At 34.6% G+C, this 18,978-nt stretch overlaps 2 protein-coding genes and 2 non-coding genes across 4 annotated transcripts; 3 read left to right on the top strand and 1 right to left on the bottom strand.

Annotated features, from left to right (window-relative positions):
- Positions 1-2,122: 2,122 nt before the first annotated feature.
- LOC143584487 (uncharacterized) lies at positions 2,123-2,707 on the top strand. The gene has a single exon (XM_077066529.1). It carries the CDS (start codon positions 2,123-2,125, stop codon positions 2,705-2,707), a length of 585 nt encoding a protein of 194 aa, XP_076922644.1.
- A 5,681-nt stretch (positions 2,708-8,388) lies between these two features.
- Positions 8,389-10,640, top strand: LOC143584497 (glutathione S-transferase DHAR2-like). Its single transcript, XM_077066535.1, has 6 exons — positions 8,389-8,462; positions 8,547-8,637; positions 8,766-8,909; positions 10,078-10,195; positions 10,271-10,411; positions 10,496-10,640. Exons 1-6 carry the CDS (start codon positions 8,405-8,407, stop codon positions 10,586-10,588), a joined length of 645 nt encoding a protein of 214 aa, XP_076922650.1. The 5' UTR covers positions 8,389-8,404; the 3' UTR covers positions 10,589-10,640.
- A 4,722-nt stretch (positions 10,641-15,362) lies between these two features.
- Positions 15,363-15,436, bottom strand: TRNAM-CAU (transfer RNA methionine (anticodon CAU)). The gene has a single exon. It is a non-coding gene; the product is annotated as a tRNA-Met (tRNA).
- Positions 15,437-18,636: 3,200 nt separating this feature from the next.
- On the top strand, positions 18,637-18,734 carry LOC143584498 (U6 spliceosomal RNA). The gene has a single exon (XR_013144372.1). It is a non-coding gene; the product is annotated as a U6 spliceosomal RNA (small nuclear RNA).
- The last annotated feature ends 244 nt before the right edge of the window (positions 18,735-18,978 follow it).

The following is an 18,978-nucleotide window of genomic DNA, read 5'->3' as shown; positions in this document are numbered from 1 at the left end:
AACGAACTCGCTCTCGCGCAATTCTTGTTCTAGCATGCAAAGGCAATGAGACAACACTAACTTCTTATCACTTCTCGGTCTCTAAGAAGGTGCCTAACCGTTGTACTTAATCCAATAAATCATGCAACAAAACCCTACGGTGGTACCTACCGCAAACAAACCCTAAACACAAAGTCTAGAATCAAACAATGCACCAATCAATCAACACAAAACTAATTAACCGACACAAGGGGTTTAAGCAATGAATGACCAAAATTTCCAGCCCTTAAACACAACCTACTTCATGTCTAAATCAAACTTTACAATAACAATATACGTCTATCAATCAAACAATCCAATAAACTCATCAAAACCTAACAATTAACATCATTCCTAGGCAGAACTAACAAGTTTAGCCGAGAATCATAATTGGACAGCAGCTAGCATTCAATAAAAACATCATATAACTCATATCAATCATCTCAAAATTCATTCAACAATCAATAACATCATAAGCACTTCAATCTTTAACACAATTGCAAAACTATGTAATCAATTGAACAAGAAATAAAGATGATGAACAATGTGAAAAATGGAAGGATATGGATGATTACGGGCTGCTCCCGGCTGATGTAAACTGATGGAGAATGATCCCGAGCCTTGATTCTTGTGTCTTCTTCCTTCCCTAGCCGTCACCACCTTGGAACCCTAGCTTTTCTTTTCTTTTTTCTTGGCTGCTGGTCCGATCGCAACCTGGCCAGCCTTCTTAGGTTTTATTTTTTTTATATATTGTAATTTTATTGTAAGACTTGGGCCTCCATGATGCATACGGGCCAGGCTTTGAGCTTTGTCTTGAAATCGTATGCGTATAATGCTTGTAAGCTCTTCGAAAAGTCCGGTTTCTTTCAATCTTTCACTCATAGCCTACAAGATACAGATTAATATGTAAAAGCTATCTAAAACGAGTTAAAACCCTAAAATATAATATAATACGTAGATAAAAGGTGCGGGAAATACGTGTGTTTTACAACACATCAATAGTCCAATGGTAAGCCGGAGGAAGGTGAGGATGACGTCAGGTCATCATGCCCCTTATGCCCTGGGCGACACACGTGCTACAATGCCAGGGACAAAGGGTCGCGATCCTGCGAGGGTGAGCTAACTCCAAAAACCCGTCCCCAGTTCGGATTGCACGCGAAGTGCAAAGTGCGCCATCAAAACGCCACATTACGACCATCGCCCGAGTCCGAGTCCGTGCGCGTGCGCGTCGGGTGCTTCGCACCCTCCGCTAGGACTATGGAGAGTGGTTTGCCTCATTAAAACATTTCTTTGGAAACTTGCTTCCTTATAAAGAGCTTCCATTTCTTTTCTTGTTTTCATGTGGGATGAAAGTTCCATCTCCTTATTTATACTCATGTAGAATGCTTCCACTTTCTTCCATCTTTCCATGTGGGATGAATTTTCTTACTTTCTTAACATAAGAATGCTTAAAATTTTCTTATCTTGTTTTTTCACATTGCTTATCTTTGAGATTATTTTAAATCCCTCATCTTTCAAAGTTAACACATTTAGTCCAAAATAAATATGGGATTTTCTAGGATGTTACATATACTGTTCCTTTCAAAAGGGTGCTTAAAGAGTTGTAAAGACTGCATGTTGGTTTGCACTTATTTCATTGTTTTCTTTAGCTTACACGTGTATTTACACATTTAACTTTTCTACCTTCCATTAGTTTTCCCTTTCCATTTATGGTTAACTTCTTTCTCTGCATTATCTTTATCATTGGGTTTCAATGGTTTCTTTATTGTTTGCCTCCGATTTTGTACGCTGCCTCTGCGATTCATCTTTTGTTGGGTTCTATTTTTGAAAACATATGTTAGGGCTGTTGCCAGGTCCATTTTGGTACCCTATGTTGGTAATTTTAGTGTTATCAACATGATTTGTGATATTGGATTGACTTGTTTATTAGGTTAGTCTTGTTAGCTATTAGCCGAGTTAGGAGATGCAATCAACTATTGATTGTACCAATCAAATAGTTTGTTCTGATAGTGTTTACACGATTCTTAGTATAATCCAAGTAATATTTCACATTTGATTCACTGTTCAATTCAAGTTATACAACAAAGAACAAACTATTTCAATCATGGCTTCGGGTGAATCTGTTCGTGATATGTCAAGCAAGTTTGCAAAGTTAGAGAAATTTGAAGGACAAGATTTCAGACGTTGGCGGAAGAAGATGCACTTCCTTTTAACAACTTTGAAAGTTGTTTATGTTCTCTCCACACCGTTTCCGGAAGAAGTTGAAAACGAGACAGATGATCAAACAAGGAGAAGACTCAAATGGGAAAACGATGATTACATTTGCAGGGGTCACATACTCAACGGGATGTCGGATGCGCTCTTTGATGTTCACCAAAATGCCGAATCCACAAAACAACTCTGGGATTCGCTTGAATCGAAATATATGGCGGAGGACGCCTCAAGCAAGAAATTCTTGGTTAGTAATTTTAATAATTATAAAATGGTTAATTCCAGGCCCGTTATGGAGCAATACAATGAACTTTTACATATTTTGGGTCAATTCACACAACATGATTTAAAAATGGATGAATCAATTTCTGTTTCAAGCATAATTGATAAACTTCCACCTTTGTGGAAAGATTTTAAACATACATTGAAACATAAAAAGGAAGAAATGACATTGGTTCAATTGGGAAGTGACATCTGAATTGAGGAAACTATTCGGGCTCAAGAAGTGGATAAAACCAAAGCTAAACTACAAGCCTCATCCTCGGTTAATGTTGTTGAACATGATGGGAAAACTGAAAAGTTTAACAATTTTAAGAACAATAAACGAAGTTTAATTATGATGAAAAAAAGTTCAAAAAGAAGACGAATCAATCTTGTTGGAGATGTGGCAATGCGGGTCATTTCAAGAAGGATTGTCGTTTGAAACTTTCCGGTAACAACAAAGGTTCGGATGGAGCAGGTCCAAGTGGGTCTAAGGATCCACCGACACAAACGGGTATGTGTTCTCTTAATTATAACAAAGGTTCATATATGCATGTTTGGTGAGAATATTTAAATACATAGAATGTTTAATTGATAGAATTAAATTTTGTGAATATTCAGTGTCATACGACAAAATTGTTTTAATTCAAAATTGAATTAATGAAAGGTTCAATATGTTGGACTTCAATATTAAAGAAACCATCATTAGGTGGTTGTTTTCCAAACCATAGATCTTTAATGATGGCTGTGGCCCAAAGTTAAGTAAGAATATAAACTCTTGACAGAAATGGTGTTCAACCAACGAACATGGAAATTAATTTGAAGTCTGATTCGAAGTTTGATTTTGATTATAATTTGAATATTTAGTCGGATTTTAATATTAATTCGGTTGTGAATTATGTTTACTATATTTATGTATCATTCTTTGTTCAGGATGATGAATTTGTGTGCGGATAGACTCGGGTGCTATTATACATGTGGTCAAGGATCAAAAGTGGTTCAAGAAATTCGAACTAATTGATGATGGATCTGTGTTAAGAATAGAAAAAGTGGTTACCGAGCCTATCAAGGAAGTTGGGGAATAGACTTGTATTATTAATACTATGTGTTGTATGTTCCGGGTATTCGGAAAAACATATTGTCTAGTATTATGTTAAACAATTATGGGAATAAGTCGGTCGTTTTGTCTGATAAGTTGATCTTATCTAGACTTGGAACCTTGTTGTATTTGAATATTTATCTAATGGTGTGTTTAAGTTAAATGTGTATTATGTATTATTTGTTAATAAATATGCATGTTGTATCTTAATCATAGATCTAGTTTCTAATTCGTGGCATGCTGACCATGTTGATTATTTACTTATGAAAGAAGCCAAAAATAAGTTTCATACTTTTGTGATATGCTTTATAATAATGGCATACTTGTAGTTTAATTAAGTTCATATGAAAGATATATAAAATGGTAAAAGGGATTGTTGCAGTTTGTTAAATATCTTTCATTTTGTATTCATTTCAATGATAATAATAATTGATGCATCTAGAGTTATTACTTTTATATGTTACAATCAACGGTTATTTTTGTAGGAGTGGCATGCCATTATTGTTTTATATATTTATAATTAATAAGCATATTGGATAAGGAAACGAATGATCTGTTTGAATAAAATAAAAGGGGCCATTCACTATTTGTGAATTTTCACTAGAATCAATATTTAAATGGAATATTATGTTATTTTATACTAAGTGGTATATGTAAGTGATTGCGCCGGGAGTCAAGAAAAATAATAAGCATACATATTATTATAGTCATGGTTTTAATTCATAAGGGATAATTTTGTTATGTTTTGGTATACAAATATCCTTTGGAATTAATAGGATATGCTTACTCAAGTTGATTGATCATGGTGAGGTAGTCATACAACCATTTGAATTTTCAAATTTGATGGGTATATGATTCATTTGTTTAAGAAACTGTAACTCAAGTTCTTAAATACTAAAGAAAACCATGGGTTATGGTTTGAAATGACACTAGTATTCTTTTGGTTAGAAAGATACGTTGATGCAAGTTGTATAAATAAGTGGATTTGTATTCTCTCTTATGAGGATGTTTCATTTCTTGGGTAATTAAGAAATGAATTTGCATCATTTGACAATGGAATGCGAGTTTCTAGCATTTGCAACAACTGATAAAAGTGGTTGAATGGTTAAGAAACTGTTATTATGAAATTCTATTGTGGTCAAACCGATATCACCAAAATCTATCAAGCGGGATAGTGTTGACTAAAAGTAATAGTCATATGTATAATGGAAAGTCTAGACGGTTATATATTATACGTAGCATGATTCATGAGCTCATCATGCAAGATGTGATATCTGTTGAGTTTGTAATTTATGAGTATAATTTGGCTGATGATCTAACTAAAGAGTTAGGAAGAGATCTCGTGAATAAATCAGTCATAGGGATGGGTTTAAAGTCCACACTTTAATATCCTATGTCAAGATACCCAATTCCCATCTAATACAACGTTAGATGCAGAATTCAATGTGGAAAGCTTGTCATTGAGATATTGGAACATATCACAATAATCATCCCAAGGTTTATGTTCAGACTGCAAGATAAAGGAGGTTGAAGTATAACTTCTTAATAGTTCTTTGAAAAATTGCATTTGCATATGCGAGAGTAAACGAACTACCTATAAGAGTATGAAGTTTAGCCGCTTCAAGAAGCCTGGACTTGGCTTTGATATACTCTTTGAAGGATTGGACACATGCTAGTAAAATATAGTGTCATGTAAGAACATATAGATTTTTGAACTTATGTGTATTTTACCTTCAAGTATTCAAATGAATAGCAAGGGTTCAATTCATAGAGACACACCGATATTCGAATATTTGAATCGTGTAATTTACTAAGATGAAAATTCAATCCATAGGACATTTTCATTTATGCATAAGTTTGTGTTTCTTTGAGAACTAAGTTAAGTTAATCATGGATATCACTAAAATGGGGGAGGAATGTTGGTAATTTTAGTGTTATCAACATGATTAGTGATATTGGATTGACTTGTTTATTAGGTTGGTCTTGTTAGCTATTAGCCGAGTTAGGAGATGCAGGAGTGCAGGCTCGGTTATCTCTAATAAGATATTCATGTATTGTCGGTTTGAGTAATTATTATTATTATTGGGCCAGACCAGGTTTTATGTTAATTCTTGTAATGGGTTGTTGGGTTACATAGTTGGGCCAAGTATACATAATATTATTGTTGGGCCTTATGTTGAACTCATTAGAATATTAGAATTGATGTCATATTCTCGGCTTTGGCTGCTGGTCACATTAACTTTGTTATCTTATTTTGATTTTAAATTAGATATTACTTTGAGATAATAACTGCTCACAACCGTTTGCGGGTTTTGTGGAGAGTAGTTTTCAGAAACCTTTCATAATGAAAACAATACAAAAAGGAAGATAACCTAATTTTTTCACACACGGTACAAGAGATCTCTTGGAAACAAAATCTGATTCTTGAAAAATACTAAGTTTTATCCGTTCAAACATTTGATTGTACCAATCAAATAGTTTGTTCTGATAGTGTTTACACGACTCTTAGTATAATCCAAGTAATATTTCACATTTGATTCACTGTTCAATTCAAGATATACAACACCATAGGTGACGGCGCCGTCTGTGCACTATGCTCCGATTACGACTGTTGCCGGGTTCCAATTTAGAACCCTAGGCGGCGGCGGTGGCGGATTCAGGAGAGTTTTGGTTATCTACACCCTTGGGCAGTCATGTCGTAGCCACAACAACGAAACATCACCGGAGACTTGATTAACAAAGCTTTGAAGGAGTCCTGGGAGTAACTTATTGATTGGCGTTTTGATTCACGGCTTCAAACTTTCTTTCTTTGCATGTGAGAATTCTTTATTTATTTTAATATTATAAGTTTTCATCAATCTATTCATAAGTTTTAGGATTGATAAAGACACCAATGGCCTGGTAACCATGTGTTGTCTTTTTTATAATGCATATCTAGGATCATTTGGAGTGTGTTAAATATGCTCAAAGTTTCATTGTCATTTGCAAGTAAATTATTTCTGGTTTTTTGAGAAGATTATGAAATTAACTAAAACAGTGATTGCTATCCAACAACAACATTACTCTAATACTGTTCTACATATAATCACAACTTAGTATTCATAATTTGTGGTTGGATTAACAGTAATGTGACTTGCATTTATTCTATTGCTATTGAATTTTATACTAGATTGAACAACTATGCTTATGGAGTGTAGAGGAGGCATGCATCACGACGTGCTGTTTGACTGTTTCTAGGTTCCGTTTTGGAACCCTTAACCAGTGGATGTCGATCATTGTTTGCGATGGTGATGGCTGCTGTCAGTTGTGGTTTAATTGTAGGTTTCCGGGAAGTAGAATCCCTGTTTTTTACACACATCCCATGCGTGTTTTGTTCGACCAAAAGTGCAATTTGATATGGATCAAGTAGCTACATATTGGCATTGAGTAATCGCTTGAATCTTCTGTTCGGGCTATGATGACGGATCGTTATTTAAAATGATAGCATATGATATAACCGTAATGGATATCTAAGCCTTAAACGCTTATGGATTTTTTTTCTTTGTCATGTATCCTCCGCAACGTGGCGGGTCTAATTACTAGTTAAAGATGTTTTATATAATCAATGCAAACGTAAGTTAAATAGTGTGTTACAAATTATAAGATTATAAATATTGTATTTATTCAACGAAATTTGAAGTACACACATAACTAAATATTTATTATAAACATATGTCACTAATTATTATACGATAATGATTTGTAAATCATTATTTAACTAATTTAATAATTCATTGTTTGATTTTAAACTTATTATAGATATTCAATGGTTTATGTGTTTTTTTTAGAAATTATGGCCAAATTTTCTAGATCTAATGGTAAAATTAAATGCAATGGGTTAGCAAAAGTTATTATTATTTAAATTACATTAAATACTCTTTTTTCATAGGGCTACAACTAATGGGTCATACCCATTAAACCCATGATCCATGGATAGAATGGATTAAGGAGAGTGGAGATTATAAAATATGAGGAAAATTAAAGTTAAGATTGAATGTGATTACGACACACCATCATTATTATTTTTATTTATTAGTATAAGACCATAGATAGATAAAAAAATAAAATCAAATGGATTTCGTATGGCCCAACACTACTAGAATGGACTTGACTCATAAAATTTATATAGATTTCGTATGGCCCAATACTACCCGTATGAACTCGACTCGTACAATTGAAATAAATCTCGTATGGCCTAACACTACTCGTATTGGGCTGAGTCGTATAGCGAATGTCATATAAGCTTGTCAACAAAATATCTTACAAAAGCTGTCATCTATATGAATAGTATGAACCTATACAAACCATATAATCTTAAAATAAAACACGCACACACACTAGGGATGCGATAGGTATCGTACTGGTACCGAAAATCCCGATTCCGAAAAACACAAATTTTTGGTATCGATAACGTACAAATATTTAAGGTAAAATTCAGGAAATATCAGTACCGTGTTAATACCGAAACTCAAAACTTTGATACCGAATTAATACATACGATATCAAATCGGTATCAATTTCGATATGAGAACCGAATTTGCTAATTGATTACACACGCAACTCCTGTTTCCTCTAGAACATTACCTACTCTTTAAATTACACAAATACAATTGGGCCACTCCATATTCTAGAGAGAGAGAGACAGCTAGTCCACTTTAATACCTTTTTGTGTGTCACCATCTGAACCTAGTGTTCCGATACGCATCTCAACAGTTACTTAAACCCATTGCAAGAATCACCGTCTCTGCAATTAACCGATCAAAACCCTCATTTTTAATGGCGATTGAGGTCTGTGCCAAAGCTGCTACCGGTGACCCTGATGTTCTTGGCGACTGTAACACACCAAAGCTTCCACCTTTATCAAGATTCAACCTTTCTTGATTTTTTTTTTAATTTTAGGGTTTTTGTTTGATTTCAGGTCCATTTTCTCAGCGGATTCTTTTGACTCTGGAAGAGAAGAAGATTCCTTACAAAACTCATCTTATTAATCTGGACAGCAAACCCGAATGGTGATTATTATTATTATTATTATTATTATTATTATTGATCAAGATCCAAGAATCTTGAATTTACATGTGTATTATGTGTTTTTTGGGTTTTTTTGATTAAATTTTGGATTTTTTTTATGTTTGTTTAGGTATCTTGAAGTGAACCCAGAAGGGAAAGTGCCTTCTATTAAGTTTGATGATAAATGGGTTTCTGACTCTGATGTTATTGTGGGTATTATTGAAGACAAGTACCCTGAGCCTTCACTTACTACTCCCCCTGAATTTGCCTCTGTGTATGCTCTCTGTCTATATATACATATGCGTATCTGTAGTTCTATACACACATGCTCTGTCTCTATATGAATACAGGGGTGTGACTTTTTTACATGGATCTAATATGAAATTGGTGTGTTTGAGACTTGACTTTAAGTTTAAATGGGCCGGGGTTAGTTTCGGTTCAAGTACATGGACACGCTTACTGAACGGGTTGTGTTTGGATTGTTATGTCTGTTCTCGAGTTGACCCGTTTAGCTCTTTTATTTTTATGAATTTTTAAAAATGTGTTTTATGCAATAACTGATCGTGTATTTTATGCCAAAATATAAAGAAAATGAACACACGCTTATAGTTTCAATTTGATTTTTTATCTATAACATTTATTTTTATTGTAATTTCGCTGCCAACACAAAATCATGATACTGATGACGGATCTAACATGAAATTTGTGCGTTTGAGACTGAGTTTAGGCTTAAATGGACCTGGGTCAGTTTCAGGTCAGAGGCACGAACACGTTTAGCTGAACGGGTTGTGTTTGGATTATTATGCCTGTTCACGGGTTGACCCGTTTAACTCTTTATGTTTTTTTGTTTAAATCGTGTATGCTTTATTTTATAACCGATCATGTATTTTATTCCAAAATTTGACAGATAAAAGAAAAATGAGCACATATTTATAGTTTAAATTTGATTATTTTTCTCTATATTTGTATATATGGTTGTAATTTGTAATTCCGCTGCCAACACAAAATCATGATAAGGATCTCACATGAAATTTGTGAGTTTGAGACTGAGTTTAAGTTTAAATGGGTCTTGTTTAGCTTCGGCCTTTTGGGTCAAACCTGTGAAGACTTTTAGCCAAACGGGTCATGTTTGGGTCGTATGCTAGTTCAATGGCTGACCTGTTTAACTTGTTTGTTTTTAGAAATTGTTAAAAAATATGTATTGTGTCATAACTGATTGGTTGTTTTATGCCAAAGTTTGAAAGTTTGAAAGATGAAAGGAATATGAATATACGTTTATAGTTTAAACGTAATTATTTTATATCTATTGTATGTTGGGTTGTAATTTTTAATTTCAGGTACCAGTGAGCAAAAACATAAAATAAACAAAATCAGAAGTTTAGATTTTTCCAACTTGCTGATTTCATTTGATAGTTTCATTATATTTAATTGTGAAATTGTAGGGGGTCAAAGATTTTCCCAAAGTTTGTGGCATTTCTAAAGAGCAAGGATGCTAATGATGGGACCGAACAAGCTTTGCTTGATGAATTGAAGGCGTTAGATGAACACCTCAAGAATCATGTAAGCTTTATCAAAATGAATATTTTATGCTCTATTTGAATAATGTTTTGACTAATCTGTATGATAACATATCAGGGGCCTTATGTTAATGGAGAAACGATTTCAGCCGTTGATTTGAGTTTGGCACCGAAGCTGTACCATGTTAAGGTGGCTCTTGGTCATTTTAAGAAGTGGGCTGTTCCTGAAAGTTTGGCTCATGTTCATAACTATATGAAGGTACTCTGCATTATTATCCTTGGTTATTACAATCATAACATGTATATATTAAGTTATTTTAATATTTATGTTATCTCGATGCAGTTGCTTTTTTCAAGAACGTCGTTTGAGAAAACCAAACCTGTGAAAGAAGAGTATGTTATTGCTGGATGGGCGCCGAAGGTTAATAGTTCATGAATTCGTCCGAAACTATAATTGATCGTTATGTCATGCCCTCTATATGTTTTTAGAATGCTTAATAACTGGGGCTGCTGGTGGTTAAACAATATGTAACCGGTTTAGTGTGCATAAACATTGTGATGGTGCAAATGTTGAAGGATTCGGAGTCTTTTTAGTTGCTTTATTTTCTTATCAAAACTTTATGACCAAATTTTATTGGCACATGTTTCGTTTTAGTCGTGATTAATTTAAGTTCTCTTTTCAACAGACTAGAGTTCGGTTCAAATTCAACTTTTTTTCTCCTAAAAATCGTTGGGGTTATAACAAAAATCTAATAAATTCGTCACCACATGGGGTTAGCGGATCCCTTGATCCCATGTCCCCGTTAGATCATTCAGTCTTTTTCAATCTGCATTTTAGTATTTAAATAAATATTATAGATTGTTTGGTCATCAAGAAGACACAAGAGCAAAAACTAGAGAAGGCAGGTCGGTGTGTGGATTAACAACTTTGGATTGGATAAGAAATGAAGTTTTCCGTGTAAGGTTGTGGAGGTTGAGATGGTTTGATCATGAAGAGAAACAAATGACGGCTTTAGACCAAGTGCTATGGATGGGTTTTTACTACCGCCACTTCATTGCATAAGTCATCAAACTCACATAGCGGACCACCTTTTTTTATTTATCGTCTAGCTAACAACACAATTAATATTTATTGTTTTTTTTATATAAAAAATAGGCGGGTTTATGTAATTGGTTAGAAAACATGTGACCCACCTTTCACTACTAGAAAATGGGTACCATTGCTACGAAAATTTGTGACGCAATTTTTACGTCAGAATGTATCACACATTTCCGATACATTTTTGACAGAAAGTGAAACCTGATTTTTTTACGACAGAAACTAAAATGTGTCATAATTGTGTCAGAATTTCCAAACGCGTTTCCGACACATAATTTTAATTTTGTAAATTTAGCTTTTTTAATATTTTTATCTAAACCATAATACAAAATGTGTCAGAAATGCGTCGGAATTTACTACGCAATTCCGACCCAACAATTTATTTTTATATTTTTGATTTTTTAATATGTTAATCTAAATAATAATATAAACCATGTCGCAAATGTGTAGGATTTTGTGACTCCTTTCCGACGCAACATTTCAAATTTGTATTTTGTTTTTATTAATACGATAACTAAATGATAATTCAATAAATTAATTAAATTAATAATGTAAGTTTCGACGCATTTCCGACGCAACGTTTATTTTGTAGGAAATGAGTAGCAAATGTGTGGCAATTTGCGACGCATTTCTGACAACTTGAATGTGTTTTTTGTTTAATAAGTCTTTAACTTTTGTTCTTTTCGTCTATATTTTGTATAATTTCATCATACGTGGAATGCTTTATTTTCCTAACTCATACATATACATGTGTACTATGTATTTATGTGTGTACATTCTTAACATTACGCTTATACTTCTAGGATTACGAGACAGTTCTAAGTTATAAGTTCTAACTCTACACGCATACGCATATTAATGTTATATGCATAAGTTTGTGAAGTAAAAGGTTTCCATGTATAAAGACATTGTGTAAAAGATGGATAAGAAAAATAAACAATGTATAAACCTCGGTTATACATATGTTTGAAAACAAAATAACCAAACCGATTAATTGAAACGAGCCCGAGATGAGCTTGAGTCGAGCCTGAGTCTGAGTCGACCTGAGTCGAACTTTAGTTTAAGAATAATTGATAAATATAGTAAATGAGTCGAGCCTGAGTCGAACTTGAGTTTAAAAATCTACTCACGAGATAAGCTCGAGCTCTGTGTAAATTAAACGAGCCGAGCCTGAGTCGAGCCCGACTTTAAAAATCTACTCACGAGATGAGCTCGACTCGAACTCTGCGTAAATTAAACAAGCCGAGCTCGAGCCTAGTATAGCTCGGGCTCGACTCGACTCGGCTCGTTTCCACCCCTATGCACACACGAACCAATTTGAGTAAGCTTGGGTCTACTCTGATATATTAAAATACTAGCCCATATTGAAGATCCGTTAGTTTTTATTTTGTTTTCTAAGTGTGGCCCATTAGTAATATAAAACAACTTGCCTTGGTATTTTTTAACCTAAAAATCCAGCAGTCGTCATCCAAATAAACCTATCGAACTCACAGCCTCTTCCAACCTTGGCAATCATCCTAGGTAATTACAGCCGTCACACTGGATTTCTTCTTCGGTTTTGTAATTAGTAACTATTTGAAAGAGGTGTGTGCTCAGTTAAGCACTGTATTGTAGCTTATAGTGACACAGTTGCACAAGCAAATGTGTGTTAAATTCAATTGCAAATGTAACAGACCTGCCAATCCCTTAACTTGCAGTGGTTATTCCTACTGTACATTAATATACAATCACTCTTTGATTATGAGAATGATGATTATGATCATGAGTTGGACAGTGACAATGACGATGGGGATGAAACACCACATGATGCCTCGACTTCCGGAGGCAGAGCTCGTGTTCTATCTCAGAAGCCACCTATAGAGCGAGCCGGTAAAGGGTATGTCTTTAGTTTCTTCATTTGTTTAAAAACGTGTTACGTCTGGTCCGAATTTTTCCTACTTATTTGGTTATTTTAATATTGCAGGTTTGGATCATTTAGTGTTCACCAAAATATTTATGCTATTCTACGTGAGCATCTTAAAGGACCATGGACCACATTTAGACAGGTCCCAAGGGATGTACTAGATAAGATGTATGACAAATTTAAGGTAATGCATCACATAATTATTTATTAAATTTTTGGTTTTTCGTAAACCAAAACCAAACCGTTAAACTCCAAAATAATTTCAAGTTTTACTTTCACCATGTATTTTTTTAGACTCGTTGGAGCTGGGATCCCGATTGCAATGAACTTAATCGTGAAGCTTTTATCAACATGATTAAGGCACGATATAGGGACATCATATACAACTTAAAATCACAATCTTCAAAAAAAAAAAAGCCAAGTTAGACGGATGTGAAATCGATGAAAAGGATAACCGGTTTGATATCATTCGTAATTTCCCACCTGATTTGATTTTATCAAAATGTATGGGAAGAGATGTGTGATTTAAGTGAGCAAATAAACAATTTGATATCATTCGTTATTTCTCGTCTGTGTTTTTTTTTTACGGGTTTGGGACTGACGATTGGCGCAAGAAGTCGAAAAGCACGAAAGATAACCGCATGAAACCGACAGTAGTGGCAAATTTTTTCCCCGGCATACTGGTGGCTCAATTGGATACGATGAGTATCGTGTTAGACTGGTAAGTTAATAATATTTTTCTCACTTTTAATAATTGTATATCATTTAACACTTACTGCATTCTATATTCTATTATTTCTCTAGAGAAAGGTCTTTGGTAGGGAACCAGCTTACAAGGAAATATTTCTTGTTACCCACCTTAACAAAGAAGGTAAAAGAAAATTGTTGGCTGGAGAGCTGGACAATAACAACTTGGACGAGATGGTGTTTTGTACTGAACGAGCCAGAGAAGCTTATGTAAGTTATATGTTTCATCTTAAAGTAATTATTGAATGAAGCTTAGTACACTAGCAATTGTCTTGTTCGTGATGAATTGTAGGAGGAATACTTGTTTTTGATGGTAGAGAAGTGCGGACCTGATTTCAGTGAAGACGAGCCTGTTGTGTGGTCACATGTTGTTGCAAATGGTCGCACAAAACAGGTCTTTGGGATAGGATCTTCGGATCTGAATTATGTGGTAACCGGGAAACCAACATCTTATGAGATTACACGATCATCTACCAAGGAACAATTACAAGAAAAGGTATGTTGTTATTACTACTATCATTATTTTGATAATTATGTGTTGTTTACTAATTATTATACATTATTTAAAAATATGTAGATTCATAATATGGAAGTTCAAATGGAAGTTGAAGGAAAAACACGGGAGGAGATGGAAGAAAAATTGCAACAAAAAATGGACGAAGCGATACAAAGAGGTGTAGCAGAGGCCATCAGAAACTGGCAACCTTCCGGTCCTCAGTAGTATCAACTAAAAAATAAAAAAATGAAATGATTTTTCATTATCGCAATTGAAGTAATGAGCCTCGCAATATTGGGAGGCTCATTACTTCAATTAGTCCCCATGTTCCTCGAATGGAGTATGCACTTCCGTGTACTAGCTAAAGCGTTACGTATGTCTGGTGGAGATCACATTCATTTCGGTACCGTAGCAGGTAAACTTGAAGGGGAAAGAGACATCACTTTGGGGTTTGTTGATTTACTACGTGATGATTTTATTGAAAAGGATAGAAGTCGCGGTATTTTTTTCACCCAAGATTGGGTCTCTCTACCAGGTGTTCTGCCTGTAGCTTCGGGAGGTATTCACGTTTGGCATATGCCTGCTTTAACCGACATATTTGGGGATGATTCCGTACTACAGTTCGGTGGAGGAACTTTAGGGCACCCTTGGGGAAATGCACCTGGTGCTGTAGCTAATCGAGTAGCTCTAGAAGCATGTGTACAAGCTCGTAATAAAGGACGCGATCTTGCTGTTGAGGGTAATGAAATTATCCGTGAGGCTACCAAATGGAGTCCTGAACTAGCTGCTGCTTGTGAAGTATGGAAGGAGATCAAATTTGAATTCGCTCCGGTGGATACTATTGATTAAATTCCAAGCAACGGATACTTTGGATAAGGATAAGAAGATATAACGTTCGTTCTCTTCATTGAATTTCAATGAAATTCGGCCCAATCTTTTTAGTCTATTGGAGGGTCCCATTGGCGTGCATCCAGTAGGAATTGAACCTACGAATTCGCCAATTATGAGTTGGGTGCTTTAACCATTCAGCCATGGATGCTTAGCGGGTCATAGTGAATGACCAGATTCCAATTCAAATGTTTTATATCTAGTGTTTTAAACATTTCAATTTATAGTGGATTGGTGGTCGTTTAAACTGGTTTTGTGGTTTTATTATGGATGTTCATGACTATGACTTTGACTGTATTTTAAAATGGTACAAGTTGTTTTCCATGTGAAATTGTGGTCATTTATACAGGTATTGTGGGTTTTTATGTATTTTTAGTATAATAAATGGATCAAAATGCAATTTATGTGTGTCGGAATTCTGTAAGAAAACAAATTATGCGTGTGTCAGACTTGCGTCGGAAAACATTTCATATTTGCATCGGATTTGTGTCGGAGAATAATTTAAAGTGGTTTCGGAAAATTAAAATTTAATACCGTATTTATACATATACGGTAATTATAATTATTAAAAATAAAGTATTATAATTATTAAAAGTTGTTAAAAAGTTTCGGAAAGGTGTCGGAATATTGCGACATAATTATGCGTTGGAAATGTGTCTTAATTTGTGTCGGAAATGCGTCATTAAGGAATTTTCGACAAGGGTTTTTCTGACACGGAAAATAAGTCGTAAATGCGTAGGAATCACTCGTTTGTGACGCTTTTCCGACACAATTTGCCGTCACAACACTATCTGTTTTCTAGTAGTGTTTCTATGCTCCTCCATCTCGCGCCCAAAGGGGCTGATGAGCCTTTGACGCCCTCCTCTTCAATAGGTGTAATAGTTTGGCGTGAAAATGACTAAATGGTGATTATGTGGAGTGGGGCTAACAACCATAATAAGAACAATGAAAACCGAGAGAGAGAGAGAGAATAAGAGTTCTTAAAACGTAGGATAAAAGTTATGGACTTCTAGTGTAGTTTTTATTTATTTATTATTTTTGTAGTATTTGTTTTTAGACCTTATAGCATCCACAACGGGCTGCATGCCCCCAACATCCAAATCCATGTGACAACCTGCAAACTTGAAGGGAACCCAACTACACCATTGTGGAGCATTAAGGATTGTTGAGGGTTTGGTTATGCAAACTTGGAATATGCCCCCCCCCCCCAAACTCCCTCTCTTTCATACACCCATATTATATAATGTTACACACATGCATACATATTTAATATTTTTTAAGAGCATCCACAACCACAAACTCATACAAACCGCCACCGCAAGTCATATTTCAAATTTTTATTAAAAATCTCATTTTTTTCACGACAACAAACTTTCACAAACCCTATTAAAAAATATTAAATATGTATGCATGCATGTAGTATTATATAATATGGGTGTATGTGAGAGAGAGAGAGAGGGGGGGGGGGACCATATTCTAAGTTTGCAGTAAGTTAGCATAACCAAACATGCAACAATCATTAATGCTCCACAATGGTGTAGTTGGGTTCCTTCAAGTTTGCAAGTTGCCACATGAATTTGGATCTTGGGGCATGTAGCCCATTGGGGATGCTCTAATAGGGTTTGTGAAAGTTTGTTTTTGTGAAATAAAGTGAGGTTTTTGATAAAAGTTTGAAATATGACGTGACGATGATGTGATGGTTTGTATGAGTTTGTTGTTATGGATGCTCTTAATGGCACCTTAGTTTGCCATGAAATCTTAGTGTTATCTTACTTTGCCCTAGCCTATAGCTTTATCATTGCCTTAGAGGTATGACGTAAAGATTCTTGAATGAGAGTGTATGTACATCTTCAAGAGGCTTCATGTTACTTTGCTAATCTCTTACAACTTTCCTTATTTATATAATTTTTTAATTTTCTATCTTAAATCAACTTCTCTAGGATTTTTAAACGGTTATAACCTGTTTATACATTAACCCGTCTTATTTTACGGACACCAACTAGTAACAATTATATGAAAGTAACAATATAACTTATTATTGTTACTAATTATATCTTGTAGTTCTAAATATGTGGCAGATTTATTCGAATCAAAAGAATCTTTTTAAAATTTAAAAAATTTAGTGGATATATAATATATTCAGCATAAGTTTATTTATACAAATTTCATAATTTTTCATTTGATCATCTTATTCATTGTCTCTAGGGTTTCAAAAACCATGTTTCGAAACACACCAATGGCTGACTCGAAGGTGACTTTAACTTTGAAACTCTTAATCGACAAAAGAGATAAACGTTCGTTGTTTGAAGAAGCTAGTAAGGATTTCGTTGATTTTCTATTTAGTCTCATGGTTTTGCCTGTCGGCACTGTGATGGGAATCCTAGACAAACGAGAAACCATAGGTGGTTTGTCTAAGGTTTACAAAAGCATCTCAGATCTCAACACTGACTACCTACAGTCTAATGAGATTAAGGATGTCCTCTTGAAACCTAAATCTAGGCTTCCATTGTTTTCTGATAAAAGTCCCATTGCCTAATGAAGCATTTGAATCGCCATCGACTAGTTTCCCAGGCGTTATCTACAACTGTCCAAAGGGTTGCAACCGTAATGGAGATGATTGTTATCCCATTGGAAATATTTATCCCGCCGCCTCTAGTAAATGTAAATACTGAAGGGCTGAAATGAATCCTATTAAGAGTCCCTATGATTTGAAGCCTATAGTGAATGCAAATGGAGGAGGATTCGTGAAGGGACCAGTGACGTACATGGTGATGGATGACCTTGCTGTGTCACCTATGCCTGCGTCTACATTCTCTAGCATTAATTTGTTCAACAAGTTCAACATCAAGGATTTGGCTTCGGTAGAGGAGAGAGTTGTTCATATCGGCACCGACGTGGTATATATATATCTATTTCATTAATTTTGTTTCAAATATGTTATGCACACAATACTATTAGTATACACTGTCTTGAATTTGTGAAAATAGAGGTGTAACAAAAGGGCTTGTAGCGTGACTGTATAAAAGCGTGTATATAATATCTAGATTTAGAAGTATAATTAAAGTATGACGATTGTTCTCCAGCATGACCGACCCATTTAGAATAAATTTTCCCATTTAGAAGTGTAATTTAAGTACATAATGTTTATGTCTGTTGCTCGGATGACAATTCAGGTTTAGGGTGAAAAGTACTTTTATCATTTTATTGTGGGTTACCAAACTGTATGTTGTGGTCATGTGGCGTTGACGTTTTAGGGTACTTAATTGCATGGGTAAGAAAATAAAATCTTGTTAACATAATAGTATATATAACCATAAATTCATAATATTACACATGATGAAATAGTACATAGTCCCTTCGGGGACATCCGATAAAATTGGAACGATAAAATAGTACATGGCCCCTACGTAAGGATGACACGCACAAATCGAGAAATGCTGAAATAGTACATAAAGAATAAAGATATGTGATAAAAGAGATTTATTTTCTTGATTGATATCTTCAAATAAAAACCCATATGTGTTGATCGAAGGATGATTTATTAAAACGGATCATATTTAAAAGTTAAAACACTAAGATAGAGATTCAAGACTATGTATAGTTATAAATACTGTAATCTCTCTTATTATATATGCACCATGTCTTAATTACTCTTATTAGAATGTTGTTATTTTAGATTTATAACTTTCCTGA

Source organism: Bidens hawaiensis, unplaced genomic scaffold (genome assembly GCF_021521415.1).
Source record: "Bidens hawaiensis isolate Kalapana, Puna unplaced genomic scaffold, B.hawaiensis_p1.1 tig00033138_1, whole genome shotgun sequence".
NCBI classification, from domain to species: Eukaryota; Viridiplantae; Streptophyta; class Magnoliopsida; order Asterales; family Asteraceae; genus Bidens; species Bidens hawaiensis.
The sequence above is the reverse complement of the archived record's forward strand: the minus strand, read 5'-3'. Positions and strand labels throughout refer to the sequence as shown.

What these genes read in the sequence shown, in the direction of transcription:
- LOC143584497 (XM_077066535.1), top strand. Translation starts at nt 8,405, where the DNA reads ATGGCGATTGAGGTCTGTGCCAAAGCTGCTACCGGTGACCCTGATGTT. An exon ending in CTGGACAGCAAACCCGAATG is followed by an intron (nt 8,638 to 8,765) that starts GTGATTATTATT and finishes ATGTTTGTTTAG; the next exon opens with GTATCTTGAAGTGAACCCAG. An exon ending in ATGTTCATAACTATATGAAG is followed by an intron (nt 10,412 to 10,495) that starts GTACTCTGCATT and finishes ATCTCGATGCAG; the next exon opens with TTGCTTTTTTCAAGAACGTC.
- LOC143584487 (XM_077066529.1), top strand. Translation starts at nt 2,123, where the DNA reads ATGGCTTCGGGTGAATCTGTTCGTGATATGTCAAGCAAGTTTGCAAAG.